This window comes from Microtus oregoni, unplaced genomic scaffold, assembly GCF_018167655.1.
Source record: "Microtus oregoni isolate MIOR12 unplaced genomic scaffold, Mior012 000054F_ref0000373, whole genome shotgun sequence".
In the NCBI taxonomy this organism is placed as follows: Eukaryota; Metazoa; Chordata; class Mammalia; order Rodentia; family Cricetidae; genus Microtus; species Microtus oregoni.
In genome coordinates, this window is record NW_024543830.1 from 9,306,129 (window position 1) to 9,322,525 (window position 16,397).

Genomic DNA, 16,397 nt, shown 5'->3' on the forward strand with positions numbered 1-16,397 from the left:
GAATAGATTTAATTATAAAACATCACTGGCAGAAATTAAAATATAAATAAATACAAATGTATCCCATGCTCATGGACTATAAGATTGACTTTATATTGTTATCCACATATATACTTCAAAATTAGAAACCCATAAATTTGAAGAAGCAATCTTCAAGTGAAGAAATAGAAATGTTTAATAACCCTAAAAAGGCCCTATCTCTAGCCACCTATGTTGATGTGCAAAGTTCAGCCCTACCAATAAGACAGCCCCTTATCCTCCCGGCAGACATCCCTGCCACAGATGATAGTTTGACAAAGAGGCAGAAAACATCCCAGTGTTCAAGAGACTGTGAGAACCTGGCCTTCGTATATCACAAGTAGCAGGATCATCTTACATAGATGTTTTCATTAAAACGTTTTAAATTGTGCGCCTTGACCCAGTACATTATTAGAAGGAAAAGCAGGAGGGGGATTCTCTGCATGCCTCATTATACACAAGAAAATTAGACAGGAGCTAAATAAGTAACAGCTGGACATTGGCTAAGTAAACTACAACACAGCCTCAAACTCTGCAGGCTTTAAGAAGTAAATTAGAAAGATATTGACTACAAGGAGTGCTTGTGAGAAGCATCACAAGCATTACCCACACGTGCACAAAACCTTAGGCGTGGCTATCGCTAGCTGCTCAGTCTGTACTCAGCTTTTCTTTGTTTTGTTGGGACGGGGTCTCCCTTTTAGCTGAATGATGGAGGGTCTTACCCCAGTGGTTCTCAAGCCTGTGGGTCGCAACCCCCACAGGGGTCACCTATCAGATATCCTGCATATCAGATCTTTACATTATAGTCCACAACAGTGGCAAAATTGCAACTATGAAGTAGCAACGAAATAATTTTATGGTTGGGGGGTCACCACAACATGAAGAGCTGTATTAAAGGGTCGCAGCACTAGGAAGGTTGAGAGCCATTGCCTTAAGTTCTTTAAGTATGCCAGGCTGGCTTGAACTCGCTACCTGCCAGCCTCAGTCTCTCCAGAGGTAGGATTTAGTGGTTTATACCTCCATGCCTCACTAGTGTTTTCAATGTTAGCTTCTCTTGTATCACCCAACATATTTTTATAACCAATAATTAAGAGGAAAAAAAAGAATATTACAAATCACAGAACTCAATATTCCAGGATGGTAGTGTCAAGCTTGCTCAGAGCGAGTATATAAAGTAGAAAGAAAAAGAGCATATGGCAAAGATACAGGCGGAACCAGCTTCTGTGAACTAGCTGTGGCAGCCTGCCAATGAACTTTGATGTGGTCTGCCCATCCACCCTAGAAGTGATAGCCATAGCATGCATGAGCATTTGTCTCCCGATCATCACCTAAGACTCCCTTGGGCTCCCATAATTTGAACAAGGGCAACACTCTTCTGGGGCCACATGCAGTCTGGAAAAACCTTTGCCGCCTTTCCCTCTGTAGAGCAGACCTCAGCCAGGGTGCCGGGTTTTCTCCTGCACTGTACATGTGCTCACATTCGTGGATGCACCGATGAATGGGTGCACACACGCACACACACACACACACACACACACACACACACACACACACGAGCCCGCAGTTCCCTCTCATCCACACTTACCCCTTCAACCTGCTTCCGAAGGTCTGCTGTCCTTTGACTGAGCAAGTGTGTTTCTGGGTAATCTCCCATTCCTCCCACTGGAAGGCTGCAGCCTCCTCCTCAGGCCCAGAACTCCTCCAAAAAGTGGGAGGAGCAGTCAGCTTGCCCCAGGGGAGGGAGTTTCACAGGCATTCCTCCAGGGAAAATGACAGGTCTTCTAGAACCATAAACAAAAGGGAAATGACCTCTTAAACGCCCCTTTTCTCAGTTACTTTGTTTTGTTGGCAAACGAAGGGGCTCTAATCAAAGAGGCTACTTTAGGAAGAAATCTTTACAAAAACCACCAAGGTTTCTTTTAGGAGTATTGGGGATTGACCCTAGGGCCTCTCTCTTACACTAAGCACAGAATCTGTCACCCAGCCACACCCTAAGCCTTTTATTTTATTTGCTTTGATTTTACTGAGAATGACTGGCAGCTGCTAGATTCAGCTGACCATCCTGTCTCAAGCTTCCTGGTTAACTGCCACTGTAGGCACGAGCTGCTGGTCAAAATGAGAAGTATATTCAAAAGCCTTTAATCCCAGCACTGACGAGGCAGAATCAGGGGTATCTCTGAGTTCAAACCCTTTTGAAAGCTCTTTGAACAGGGCTTGAGTGGCACACCTTACTGTAAGCCCTACTAAGCGAGATTTTAATAAACAATTAGCAATCATCAAAGCAGATTTACAACATAGGCTGCTAGCATTTATGTTGCATGAGGAAAATGGGGGTGCTTCTCTGAGGCTAAGACTGTTATTACGAAGACTTTAGGAGGCATGAAAGTGTCTTTAGGGAATATTTTGAACGATTCTAAGGCTAAAGGATACTGGCCATAAAATAAATGGATTTCCTGTGGAATATGAAAGAAAATTTGATGGTGTTTGGCAGGCCGGGTGGTCTGCCCTGGACATTTCTAGAAGGAAATGTTCCCATGCTTTTACTCGTGTTTCTTCTCCATAGCAGGGGTTTTTAGTCATGATGAATGTGCTGGGGGAGGGGTGATTAGAAGTCACAGAATTCTTCAAAATTTTAGCCAAAATTTCCAAGATCTCATTTCTCAAGATGATCTCATTTCTCGTGCTCCTTAGGAAGCAAATGTGGCTGTTACTAGCCCTTTGCCCAGATTGGAATACCTGAGGTCTCCCTCGAGTTTCACGTTAGCCTTTTCCCTCCTGAAATACTACAGATTCTTCTGCAGTCTTTCCCCCCTCCCTAGCCACATGTACCCCAGTCGGGTGGAAGACCGAGAAGGTTCACAGCTTGAGACACCTGCCTCGCTGATCTTTGATTGTCCCACGCCTACTTACAATGCCTTAGCCCTCAGATTTCTGAATGGACCCCAATGCAACGCAAGTCAACAGTGTGCCCAAATCAATTAATAAGAGCGACCTCTAGAGACACCCCAAAAGTCTACCATTGTGATGATGTCTTACCTGCCGTGAAGGCATGGATGTTTGGATGACAAATGTCTTTCTTCACTGATTTCATACTGGAGAGAAAAAAAATCTCCATGCCTCCCACAAACATGGGAATCCATAACTAATCTGAATTCTCTGTGCCTGCTCTTCTCAGCTGCCCCGTGTTCAAGGAGCCAGGGGCAAGGTGGGGATGTGGGTAACAGTCTTCCAGACAGCATGGCTCCCTCTTGAAATCTGTCCCTCATGGAAGCAGGAGGAGCAAGTACGGGCGTAAGTTTTGTCACCCTATAAAACTAGATTCGACACTGCTACTCCTAGCTGTGACCCTGGGAGGGATGCTGTCCCTAGTCCCCTGTTTTCACCCACTTGACAGTTCTGAGGACAATATGGCAGAAGCCTGAATATTTTTGTCATGGTGACCTGAAGCTTGGGACACTGAACAGTAGCGACAGTGTGTCAGGTCTCTTTGCTAAACAAAGTCCAAGGAAAAACAAGTTCAGGGGGGGGGGGGGGGGGACAAATACAAGTTATCTGTCAATTCCAGCACCTGTTCCCAGGAGCCCTGGGGTGCAGCTGCCGCTGGCTCAGTCATTGAGTCAACGTGACTCCTCCTAAAAGGGTCCATGTTCTAGAAGCAACTTGGATCTTCTGATCATTTATACACAGCCCTACAGGAATAAGCTTCCAGCTCCACGAGGCAGGTTGGGATGCTCTGAACAAGACAAGACATAGGGCCCCTGGACTGCCCGCTCACTGCTCACCCGAGAGCATCACAGGATGGATGTCCCCTCACTGCAGACAGCATCATGAGATGGATGCTTTTGCCAATTGCATTGACTAAGCAGTCCCTTCTCTGAATAACCTGTTCTACTGATTCCACGTGACTCAAACAGCAGCCTTCGCCCTCCCTCCCTTTAATTTTACCCTCCAGCATGCCCTAGGGTGGCTGCTGCCTCAGGCACCACCTTACCTTCTCCTAATCAGCTGACTAGGGTCCAGCCCTTCCCTGCCCTGTAGAAAGGCTGGGATCGTAAATTCCTTCCTTGAGAAGCTGCACCTCTGCTAGCGTCTTGCCACATCAGTGGTGTAGAATTCCACAGCACAGTGAAATATGGATGTATTTTTTTTGTCACAAAGATGTTTTGAGGCCCATTTATTAAGGAATAAATACCTTCTCCCCTGGGGTGTGTCTAGATAGAGCTGTCTTCTCAGGCCTCAATTCCAGCTGTTTTCAGATGTGGGTTCCTTCTTCTGTCTACCCTAAGGTTATCTGTATTTAAGTTAGTCTATGAAAGCCAGCATTTGAGACCTAATAAAGAAATCTAAACATTGAGCCAGGTGGTAGTGGTGCAAGCCTTTAATCTCAGCACGCGGGAGGCAGAGGCAGGCAGATGTTTGAGGCCAGCTTAGTCTACAAGAGCTAGTTCCAGGACAGGTGCCAAAGCTCAGAGAAACCCCGTCTCGAAAAAAACAGAAAACAAACAAACAGAAGAAATCTAAACATTGATTTAACACTGGTGATTGTTTTCTTAATGTATTGATCTCCAAATGTTTGGAACTAAACTGACAGTATCCCCGAGCTTCTGAAGTGCTCTTTCTACTTAACAGACAGAGGTGACGGGCTGAGCAAATGGCTCAGTCTTTCGCATTCCAATCTCCAGAACTCCTGAACATTATCTTTTCTCGCAACAGATACTTCTGGGGTGTGTTTAGGGCTAAGACCTGCAGATGGGCAGATTAGATTGAATTCCCTGGGTAGACTGATAATGATACACAGAAACCCATCTTCACGGGAGGCAGGAGGTCAGAGGGACACAGGGGCACTTCATTGAACATGAGTGATGACATCAGGCCAAGGAATGCTGCAACCTAGGGAAGCAGCCAGAGCAGAGGGAAGAGATGAATTTTTCTCTGGAGAATGTGGAAAACAGTCCCGCGGGCAGATGCCTTCATTTTGAAGGAGTTTTAAACTCATTTTGTGTTCTGACCTCCAGAACCATCATGTCTGAACTCAGGGTGTGTATGGTAATTTGTTCCAGTAGCAATGGGAGATGGGGGCCGCTCCCTGACCCCTGCACACACCTCCACATCACTCCCGAAGACCAGTGAAACCCTCGGAGGTGATGGGATGTGATGTGTAAGTGACGGGTACTTCCTAACCATCAGGTCTTTCCTGCACCACCCCTGCCTCTCCTCCTTGACCCCCAGTAAACTATACTGGCAGCGCTGATTTCCTGAATCCTGAGAAGACCGTTTGAAGGCTAACTGCTCCTGCTCTGCCCTCTGCCCCATTCTTCCCTGGGAACACCAGAATTAAATTTCCTGTTCTAACTGTGACATCAGAACACATATATTATAGGCATATCCATCCATTCCAGGCCACTTTCTTGCTATTTTGTATTCTCAAGGAAGTGGGGTGGCATGTGAGAATTTAAAGCATTTGCTGACCATGGTTAATCTTTTTCCCCCCCCCTTTCAGGAGCTTCCTCAGGGCGGTAAGACAAGACTTTGATGGCAACCTCAGGGCCTTAGGATGTTGTGGGAGGGGTTGTCTGGCAGATGGCACTCCATTTGTATGCGGTATTGAGTACCTCTTCTTTCAGACTCAGGTACACATGGGCCTGGTACCTGCCACACAGTGGAGGCGTGCAAGCAGCTACATGCTTGCTAAAATTAGTTTGTAATAATGAACAAGGCTCTAGGAAGCAATAGGAATCTGATATGAGTATAGCCAAGAATAGGCACAGTTTCAGTCATTCTGAAGCCCTCCTCTTCCGAGGGGACAGCTACTCACCGATTTCTGAGTGTCTGGAGAGGTATTTTGGTACACGTAAGGTATCTTGGCACACCTCAGTCTGGATGCTGCTCCCCGAGGTGAGCCTCACAGGTCCTACAAGGTGTCCCCTCACTGCTCTGCCCAATCCTTTGCCCTTGCATTGGAAACTCTTCTATTAAACTCTTCTCTAAGCTGAGCATACACGTGTGTGTGCGCACATCATACACAATCACTTAATTCCATTTCTTCATTTTATGCTCTGAGACAGAGATTCTGAAAGCCAGTTTTATACAGAAGCAATTATTTGACATGGTCTAGACTGAGGTCCTTTGGATAAATCTGCCCTTACTATTTCTAATACATAAGCTCTTCTAACCTTTATAAGTGCTAGAATTGTCCAGATGTTTCTACAGAAGCAAGTCTCCCTTTTAGGAGAAATTTGGGCTGTCGTGTAGCCACAAGGACAGACTTATCTACAAAGAGGGAGAAATAAGCACAAGGCGTCTACATTTGTGTAACATAATACTAATTGTCCTGATTGGGAAGCATGGCACAAATAGGAATTTCTTAACTTAGTAAGCACCCCAGTCACTCATTCTTCTATGAAGAAATAACTTCATTCTTTGAGAATTTCATACAATGTATGTCGATCATATTCACCCCCCCCCCACTCCTCCCGGATCCTCTCTATCCCCCTCCCAACTTCATGTCCCCTTTAAGAAATTTAATAGCCCATCCACTATAGTTTGTGCTATCTATATACTTGTGTGTGTGTGTTGGGGGGGGGGTCCACTGAAACATGGTTGATCTATCAGGAGCCACAGCCTTAAAGAAAACTGACTCTCCTTACCCCAAAGTCACTCACTCTTGATACCTTCTCACCTCGGTATTTAAACTTCTGTTATTATTCCATCATGGGCATATAAAACAGAGTATATGCATTCTCCAAGCTGTCCATATACATATATACGTTCATTTGCTTGCAACAACTAATCACGCCACAATGGGGCTTCTTTTGCACACATCTCCTTGCATGTATGTGCACTAGGCAAGAACCACGGCAGCTAAGACAGCATGTCTGCTTTCTGCAGATGCATGCTCTGACCTCGCGTGTCCTGAATCATCTCAGAAAGAACCACGGCAGCTAAGACGGCATGTCTGCTTTCTGCAGCTGCATGCTCTGACCTCGCGTGTCATGAATCATCTCAGAAAGAAGCACGGCAGCTAAGACAGCATGTCTGCTTTCTGCAGCTGCATGCTCTGACCTCGCGTGTCCTGAATCATCTCAGAATTGTCACCAGTATTCTTTGCTCTTTAAGGTGAAGCAGAAAGCGTGGAACCGTGTGGATACGGAGGTAGTTATTTTATAGAATTATGTTTGCATGTGTGTTCAAACATGATGTTTATCACTGTGCAAAATTATGTTTCTTGCAGTGAGTCATGTTATGAAACTGAGGGGAAAAAGTGTCCATAATTATGGAATAGACACACTTTCAACCTGACTTGCTAAAAATCCAGTTGAATAAATTTATGCTTCTATCAGGATGCCAGTCAATTCCTTTTTCTTCAGTTTCAGTATTTGACTAATTTTTCTGGAATTTTTTTTGTAATACCCATCTTCTTTGATCAAGATTACCATTCACATTTTGATATCTGGGAAGTCTGGTTATTTACTACTTGTTAAGGATTATCTTTATTTTTTTATCTTTAATTTTCAATGTGAATTCTGACATTATCTCAGTCTATATAAAATTATTTCAATTATCATGGCCACTGACTATCAATATCTCTGGTAATAGTGCCTTAAAAAAAATCAAATGGTTCCACCACTATGAAGCCCAGCCATATAAAGCAGATCTCTCGCTCACGTCAATATTTCAAATTCTGTGTTTGATTGGCTGGTCTAGGCTGCATCAAGAAGCAGAGCTGCAAGTCCAGGCAGTGTACATTTTTAGCCTTAGAGCCTCTGCAATACAAGAATAATAGTGTTTTCAAATAGTGTTACAACTCATTAATGGATCTTGAAATTGATTTATGTCACAAAAGACAAAAAAGAGAAACAAAACTGTTGGTGAATTATCCTTTATAATAGCTATACACAAATTTATTTTCCATTTTGTGCACATTCATATATCTTTAAGGAGACAGGAGAGAATATATAAAAGCATTTTTTGGGCTGGGGTGGCAGGTAGCTCAATGTGTAAAGTACACACTCTGCAAATATAAGTAACTGAATCAGGATCCCAAGCATCTGTGTAGAAGCTGAACGCAGCAGCGTGCATCTGTAGCTGTGCTGCTCAGAGGTGGAAACAGGTGGGCCCTGGAGCCTCACTGGTCAGCCAATCTAGCCAGAGTGGGGAGCTCCAATTCAGTGAGACTCTGATAGAGGGCGAGTCTCCACGCCCGCCTCTGGGCTCCACCCACAGAAACGCAGATGTGTGCACATTTGCACACACGAGCACATACATAAATGTGTCTTTAATTGTGCACTTGCTGCATATGTGTGCGTGATGTATGTGTGTGGGTGTGTGCATACCACAGTGTACGTGTGGATATCAGAAGACAGCTTTGTGGAGTCAGTTCTTTCCTTCCACTTTTACGTGGGTTCTGGGGACCAAAGTCAGGCACTAGGCTGGTGCCGCAAGCGCCTTTAGGAACTGAGCCATCCTGTTGGCCCCATAACAGTTTTTATTGTGGTTTAGGATCAAGAAAGTCTGAAGACTGAGGTACCAGGGGACACAGGTGCTGTGCGTCCTCATCGTATCTACTACAACACCCCTTATTTTACTAGCACAGCCTTCTGTATTTTTACTTTGCATGTCTACGTGTACCACTGTGCATGCGTGTGCACATGTAGAAACCCTAAGACAGCCTGCATGAGCCAGTTCTCTGCTTCCTTTAGATGGGTTCCAGGCATTGAACTGAGGTTCAGGCTGAGCCATCCTGCTAGTGCTTCCTGTATTCTTAGTCTGTTGATAGCTTTCATTTGGAATGAGCATTGAATGCTGTACCCACTGAAATGGCTACAAGTCTGTCTCTTCTCATGTGCCACACCCATGGATTTTTCACAATGCATCATCTTTGTATTCTTTAACACTGTTTTCCTGGGGCTCTCTTGTTACTTACAACCCATCTCATATAGCACTTGTGATTTCTAGCAGGTTCTGTATGTGTCAAAGTTGCTACTGCATTACTAATGCGCTCGTATGAACAAAAGGCCTGTATTCTGTGGTCCGTTAATAAATTCACAAGAGGAAGGCAGTAATACTTCCCTTCTGGTAGCCCTACAGCAGCCAGGGTCTGAGTTGATGTCCATGGCTCCTGTTTCTACTGAGGGCTATGCAGATGTCTGGGGTTTGGAGAGTCAGCTGAGGGCATGTTGGTGTCTGAGAGCCATGTTGCTGCTGGGGCTATACTGAGCTGGGTGACCTGAGCTGCCACAGGGACCCAAGCTGCTGCCAAGGGCCATGTCTGGGTCCATGGTCCTGCTGTAACTGGGGTCTGTGTTGATGTCTGTGGTCCATGTTACCACAGGGGGCCCTATGTTACACAGGGGTTCCTATGTAGCCATGTGTGATGAAAAATCTGAGGACCATGCTGAGCCGGCCCCGCCCTTCATGGCCCTGGGAAAGCTGGCCATGATCCTCATTGGATACTGCAAAAGAGACCTGTCCCTGACCCCCCCAAGGAGAGCTGGCCCTCCCCTCTGCTCCTGGGAAAGATGGTCCCACCCCTCACCACAGGCATGGAAGAAATGGCCCCAATGGCTCAGGCTTAGGTGATCTTGCTCTGCCCTTTGCCTGAGGAAGGGTGGCCCCAGAGGCCTGGAATGACCCACTCAGTTATCACCCAAGCCTACATCTAGGGTTTTGTGTTTTCCCACCCTAACATCTACCCCATTTATGACCTGCTGGAGCACTTGACGGGACTGGTCCTATGGATGCCATCAGGATCGCCATGACTCAGGGAGGCCACAGGATGTCTGGGAGGAGTTCCGGTGAGGATCCAGTGATGTGGTGCACCAGAAACCAGAGGCCTTGAACCAGCCCAATGAGTTACTGCAGTGAACATTGTGAGTAAGCTGACTGGACAAAAGTGTGTGCTGTGTGACACACTGAGGCTCCCGGTGTCACTACGATGAAGTGTTTGGAGAGGTGGAGAAAGGCGGAGGAGCCAAGAGGTTTGTTTTTGTTTTGTTTGTTTTTGTGTTGATTTTTTAATTTTCCTTTTTTGGGGGGATGCCGCAAGGGTGAAGGGTGAATATGGGGGTGTGTAGGGGATGAGTAGACTTGGGATAAATGATGTGAAATTCCCAAAGGATTAATAAAGAAACTGTTATAATAAAGAAAGGAATAAAAGAAGAAAGAAAAAGAAAGAAAGGAAGGAATAAAGAAAGGAAATTTAAAAATCCCTTCATCTTTGTTACCTTTGCAACTTAAGGACCAATGATAAAATAGCATATGAAGAAGTGCTACTGAAAAGTGGGATTTCAATTCCAACCTTGAGTGACAGTTACTCAACACTTATGTGCAAAGATTATAAACTATATAGTGAAAGTATCTTCATTGGTGACAGCATTGACAGTGCCTGTTGGGGCCAAAGTCACTTCAACAATGCTCCAGAAACCATTCTTCTTGCATTTTGTTAATGTCATCTTGAGAGGTGAAGAAAACCTCCCTTGCTTCAGAGCGGGTAAGCTCTGGCGCTTCAGGGGCCATGGTTTAAATGAAAACTCAGAAAGCGAAGTGCAGCGTTCTCTGTGGACCACACAGTGCGGCAACCGCACGAGCCATTAGATCTGTGGGCCTGAAACCTGAAGTTTTCCTATGTGCTCTTCATTTGGCTTGTCACCTGTGAGGGAAAAATCCCTTACTTTTGATGGTTCCCCCCAAATTCATGGCATCTTTTTATTGTTACATATGTGTAACACACACACACACACACACACACACACACACACACACAGGGGTCTGCATCCAAAGCGCACGATGTCTTCAGCAACCTTCCACTTCTGGGGGTGGGGACACCAAAGGGTAACAGTAACAGCCCATGATGTTTTAGGAGATGTCTTGGACAGCCTTGACAAACTCAGAAGAGGGCTTGTCAGCCTAATGTTAGGGTTTTTTGTTAGTCTATGGTTCTTGGTGGGAGCACTGTCTGATCAGATGGAAAAATTTTATTTAAACTATTTGTGTTTATTTATACACTGAGTTCCATGTATTATAGGTATTTTTAGGTAGATAGTTAATAGTATGATTCCTTATGACCTTTTCAGATACCCTTACTGTTATTTTAAAGATGCTTTTAGTGGACTATCTATACAAAGAAGACATGTTAGCTACCAAGGAAGATTTCTGGTACTTGCATCAGTGCATACGTATATACACGTGCACATTCTGTTCCATCAATATGTATTCACAGCTATCATAGGGAATAAAATCCATCTTTGAAGGCAGTGGAAATAATTATTAAACTATGCTAGAGGACTATCTAGGGAGAAGAACAAAATATATCCAACAAGAGCAGCCAACAGCCAGTCCAGCCTTATTACACAACACATAATTCAAACTGAGGTTTGTCCTACCTTCTAGTTGGGAAAAAACAAACACCATGTCAGAAGGACAGGACCTTCACTTACTCAGTCGGACGCCACAGGAACGTCAGTGGCAACAGAGAGCAGGAAAACATACGTGGGAAGTGAAGCCATGGCACTGCTTTGGGGGCTGGATGATGGATACAATTTCCAACTTCTAATATGAAATTTTCTGTAATGGGTTATATTATTCTTATAAAGAGAGATTAAACCAATCAAAATTATATATATAAATTTACTGCTTTATTTTAAACACTTTATTTGACAAGAACCAAGTGTTTCTGAAAGCTTTTTTTCCTTTCCTAAGGAGAGCCGACCTCCATTTTCTAAAGAAGAGAGAAGTGGGGCTCCACAGTTTGGGGGTGTGGGGCACACTTTGCTGAGATTTGCAGACACGATGCTTCCATAACCTCCCTGACAGCCTAGACACAGTGTCATATATCAGGGCCTTTGCTGCATCATGGCCAATGCCAGTGTTCTCTACAGTGGTAGAAATGGCTCCCTCATCAGCAAGGGCGTAAAGGAAAACAACGAAGGAGCAGGTGGGTATAGTGTTAGCGGAAACCAAGACAACATGGAGGAGGCCACAGGATGCAGGTCTCCATGATTTCCAGAAGCATCCACAGGGCACCTTCCCTGCACGTTTATGTGCTTTCTCTTCCCAGAAGATGAGCATAAACAGACTTTCTAAACACAGCAGTTTCCCGGGTTGGGAAAGTGATCAACTGACCACACACAGACTCTCGGCATATACGCCTCTCTGAGAGTGTTCAAGTTTTGCGAGAAACAAATACTAAGTGTGATTTGGATTTATTTGGAAATCAGTGGAAGCACTTAATGAAAACTCAACTTTTTCTTTAAAAGTCGCCACGCCTTTTGAGTAAACAAGTAGCGGCTCCGTAGGGCAGAGTTCAGACCCCTCATTGCACACAAAGACAGCAAACACTCTTGGTTAAGTCACAGGTAAAGAGTGTCAGCACATCGCTTGCTGACTTCCCCGGCTTGTGGACTTTCATTATGGACTGCACATGATTCGAAAGTTATTGCTGACCCTAGAATCTCACAAGGGAAAATTTCCCAAGTGTTTCCAAATGGGAACTGGAAACATTGCACAACACAAGTGTCAAAGGGAGCTACCAAGTCACAGCCAGTCCTCTGGTGGCAGTGAACTGCTCTGTTGATTCTGGCTTTCACTAGCGAATGATCTCATACTAAAGGCACAAGCTGCGCCGCTGTCTGTCAATCAGTGGTGGGAAGCAGCTGAAGACTCATTTGGTCAACTGATGGAAAGCTGGGGCCTCTGGACATGTCACCCTGCGCCAGAAGATTCCTGGTGGAGAGCAGCAAGTGACAGGGACAGACATCAAGTTTACTAGGAGGATGACATCTTGGGGGGAGTTCTGGCTAACCCTGGTAAATCTGCGAGCAGTTTCACGCATCTGCTCTTAGACCCAAGGATGGGAAGCAGCATGGGATAGAGTGAGTCACCTAGACAGTAAACTGGAGCTGTGTGACCAGAGGCATGGTGCTGAGTGAGCTCAGCCTCAAATCTGAACAGTTAGCAATGATTCTCTCGGTGTGCCAAGGTTCTCCCTTTTAGAATCTCTCCTCCAGCGTCCTCTGTGTCTGGAAGGTGTCAGTGGGCTGAGGATCTCACTGGTGTTTAAGCCGACCCCGAGGCACTCGTGATGATGAGGCTTTGCTTCTGGGCTGGAATGGGGCCCTTCACTTGATCATCTGGGTCTCCTCGTCCACATCATAGAACTCTTCCTCCTCCTCGCTCTCACTCCCCAGGGGGCTGGCCTTGTCCAGGGCCTGAAATGGCAAAGCAGATCTTGGAGAGGCAGTAAAATGATGTCATGACATGCCTAAATGAGAATTACCACCCGTATGCTCACATGCCAGCTTTGTTGTCGTTATTTGAGGACAGGATCTCACCTAAACGAAGTTAGCCTTCAGTTTGCTCTGTAGCTGAGATCAAATTCTCATCCTTCTGCCTCTCCCTCCCAAGGGCTGGGTTTACACGTCTGTCTGTACCACCACTCCCAGTTTCAGGGGTCAAACCCCAGAGCACCTTCTGCATTTAGCACAAAAACCCTTCCCGCTGAACTACAAACCAGCCCCGACAAACGTATCTTGATGACAGCTGTTTTCCTAAGGAATTATACCTAGAGTATTCTAAGAAAGCTAACAAATCCACTACCATCTTTATTTATTAAAACATCTGCTGTTCAGTTCACCTTTGATTTTTAGTCTATTTTCAATCTGAACTTTATGTTTTGTTTTTCCTTTTTCAGAAACTCTTTTTGCCCAAGTGGAAGATCTGGATGGTTACAGCAGTATCTCTCTACCTGTGGAGGGTCCAAGGTCTGCAGAGACAAGGCTTCCTCCCCTAACCTCCTATAGGAGTACATCTGAAGGTCAGAAAACGTCTCCAGCAAAGGGCTGTTCAGAGTCTCTGGCAATAGCAGGCTCAGGAGGCCTGAGGTCAGGCCGGTGGCTCCAAACACGATGAAGGGCAGAGACCACTGCACGTACTTCTGTGGGCGCAGGGAGTGGAACAAAAACAAAGAAACCTATCAGTCTCTCAGCAGGTGACATCAGCAGTCTTGTGACGGAGGACTGCCATGCTCACTGCCTGGTCAGCACCTTCCTGCTAGATGACACCATGCACCGTGGTTTTGGTTTTTTGGGCTCTAAGACAATTATCCCCAGGAGTCACCGAATGTCTCCTTGGGCACGCAGAGATGGATCAGAGTGAGCCAAAGGGCGGCATGAGAATATGGACTAGAAGCCTTGGAGCAGACACCTCAGGCACAGCCATGGCTCTCTGTGAGCTTGAGAGGCCCTCACAGGCAGAGTTCACAGGAACTCGAGTCCACTTCCACCTGAAGAAGTCTGCTCCCGCCGCAGTGAACTCCGTGTTCTCTTCCTATGAAGACGGCCCTGAACTATTTGCTGATAATGAACTTGGAAGTGGTCAAGTGGGTTGTAACATTACCACTGACCGGCCCAAGATTAAAGGGGCACAAACTGAAGAAAAAGTCCTATGGTACACAGAGTTTTAAACTACTTGAGTTAAATATGGTGCTACCAGCAATTGCTTCAGAGATTCAAAAGGTATTCTTAGGGCAAGTCAACGTTTTCTTTCAAGGCACAGGCTCCCAACAATTTTCTTGAGGATCTTGAGAAGAAATAAACTAAAAGGTAGAGTTTAGTTTATTTCTTCTCAAGATCCTCTAGAAAATCCCTCAAAGGTGGTGTCAAAGCCATAGTATAAGTAATATTTTAATGGTATTTTATTATGTAATAACATATATTTTTAAAATATTTCTGGATTTTTAATGTGTATGTGGGTATGCGAGCAGATGGGCTGGTGTCTGTGGCAGTGTTGGATGCCCTGAAGTTATAGGAGGTTGGGAACTACCTGACAAGGCTGCAGAGATCAAACCAGGGTTCTCGCCAACAGCGGACTGGCGTTAAACCATTGAGTCATTTCTCCAGTCTCTTGTATAAATGGTTTAAGATTCAGAGTCTTTGTTAGTATAAGTGAGAAAATGGTCTGAATCCTTAGTTATTGCCGTGGCAGGAAAACCTGAACTGCAGCCCCAAGGACATTTAATAGCAAAGGGACATTCTGACCCTCAGAAGACACAATACTGGGAGGCAATGGTAGTGTTCTTGGTTACCACGTGTCTGAGTCCTTCCTGAGACAGCTCAAGGGCCCGTGATTGGTCTCATGACCGTTTATCAGTTAAGACATTTATTGTTTCAGGGCTAAGATAGTCTGTTACTTTTTTTTAAAGCCTTTATCATGAAAGCTGGGTTCTATAATAGCTGGTCAGGCTTCACAAACAGGGCTTAGATTATCTGTAGGACCCTTTCCCAGCTCCGCTTCACAAAACAGAACCCTGTAGGACCCTTTCCCAGCTCCGCTTCACAAAACAGAATCCTGTAGGACCCTTTCCCAGCTCCGCTTCACAAAACAGAACCCTGTAGGACCCTTTCCCAGCTCCGCTTCACAAAACAGAACCCTGTAGGACCCTTTCCCAGCTCCACTTCACAAAACAGAATCCTGTAGGACCCTTTCCCAGCTCCACTTCACAAAACAGAACCCTGTAGGACCCTTTCCCAGCTCCACTTCACAAAACAGAATCCTGTAGGACCCTTTCCCAGCTCCACTTCACAAAACAGAACCCTGTAGGACCCTTTCCCAGCTCCGCTGCTCCTGTCTATCCTCTACCTAGCAAAACCAAGAAGAGACGGGCAGGGGCCCCAGGGCTTTCACAGAACCTGAGCATTTTAAGGCTGTAAGGATTTTAAAATGGTCACTGTTTCTCCTGATCCCCAAATGCCAAAGAAGACAGGGGCACACATGCTGCTAGGGGTGTCTCTCCTTCAGTTTTCTTTCCCAGTGGTGAGCATATATTCAATCCGCTTCTAAGGCACGTCTCATCTTTAGAGCGGATGACAACGCCTAGCTCTTGCAGCAGCTCTGTCGGTTACAAGCAGTAACATCTGTGGAGTATTTCACAGAGGGCCCAGCATACCACAGAACGTCATAAGTATTGATTAACTAGTTCTGAATGTCTACGGGAAGGGGATTGCTGGTATCATTAGACCCTAAAGCGAGTCCAGAGGAACAAAAAGCCAGACCCATGGGGGGAAACGCCCCAATCCATCTGTCTGACAGAATACTGGGCTCTTCATGGGAAAGGCACAAGATTCATGTTTGTGCAGCTGCTCTTGGTTGAACCTGTTCATTACCTCTTTCTACACAAAAGCACACATGAGTTCCAAAGAAGAGAACCAGGAAGAACAGAACCAGGAGGTACAAACCAACCAGTGAGGGTATGAAGGGGGCAATGATCCCGCCCACTCGGGAGAACATGGAACACGCTCCAAGGCCAACATTCCTGGAAGACATAAGAAAAAATAACAAATTAACTAATCAAATAAAATCTTTAAGTATCAGGGGGATAGTTTAAA

The 16,397-nt window shown here is 45.4% G+C and overlaps 1 protein-coding gene across 2 annotated transcripts in view; it reads right to left on the reverse strand.

Moving 5' to 3' along the window:
* Positions 1 to 12,804: 12,804 nt before the first annotated feature.
* Positions 12,805 to 16,397, reverse strand: part of Slc22a15 (solute carrier family 22 member 15) — a 56,411-nt gene continuing 52,818 nt past the window's right edge. Inside the window, exons 10-12 of one of the 2 annotated variants that reach the window (XR_005973034.1) lie at positions 16,248 to 16,324; positions 13,760 to 13,948; positions 12,805 to 13,223 (exon numbers count right to left, since the gene is read on the reverse strand). Coding sequence is in view for 1 of the 2 variants with exons in the window: in XM_041638283.1 (XP_041494217.1) it covers positions 13,134 to 13,223; positions 13,760 to 13,948; positions 16,252 to 16,324 (352 nt within the window). In the remaining variant the exon portion in view is untranslated. The remainder of the gene's footprint in view (positions 13,224 to 13,759; positions 13,949 to 16,247; positions 16,325 to 16,397) is intronic. The other variant, XM_041638283.1, reaches the window with a different exon arrangement.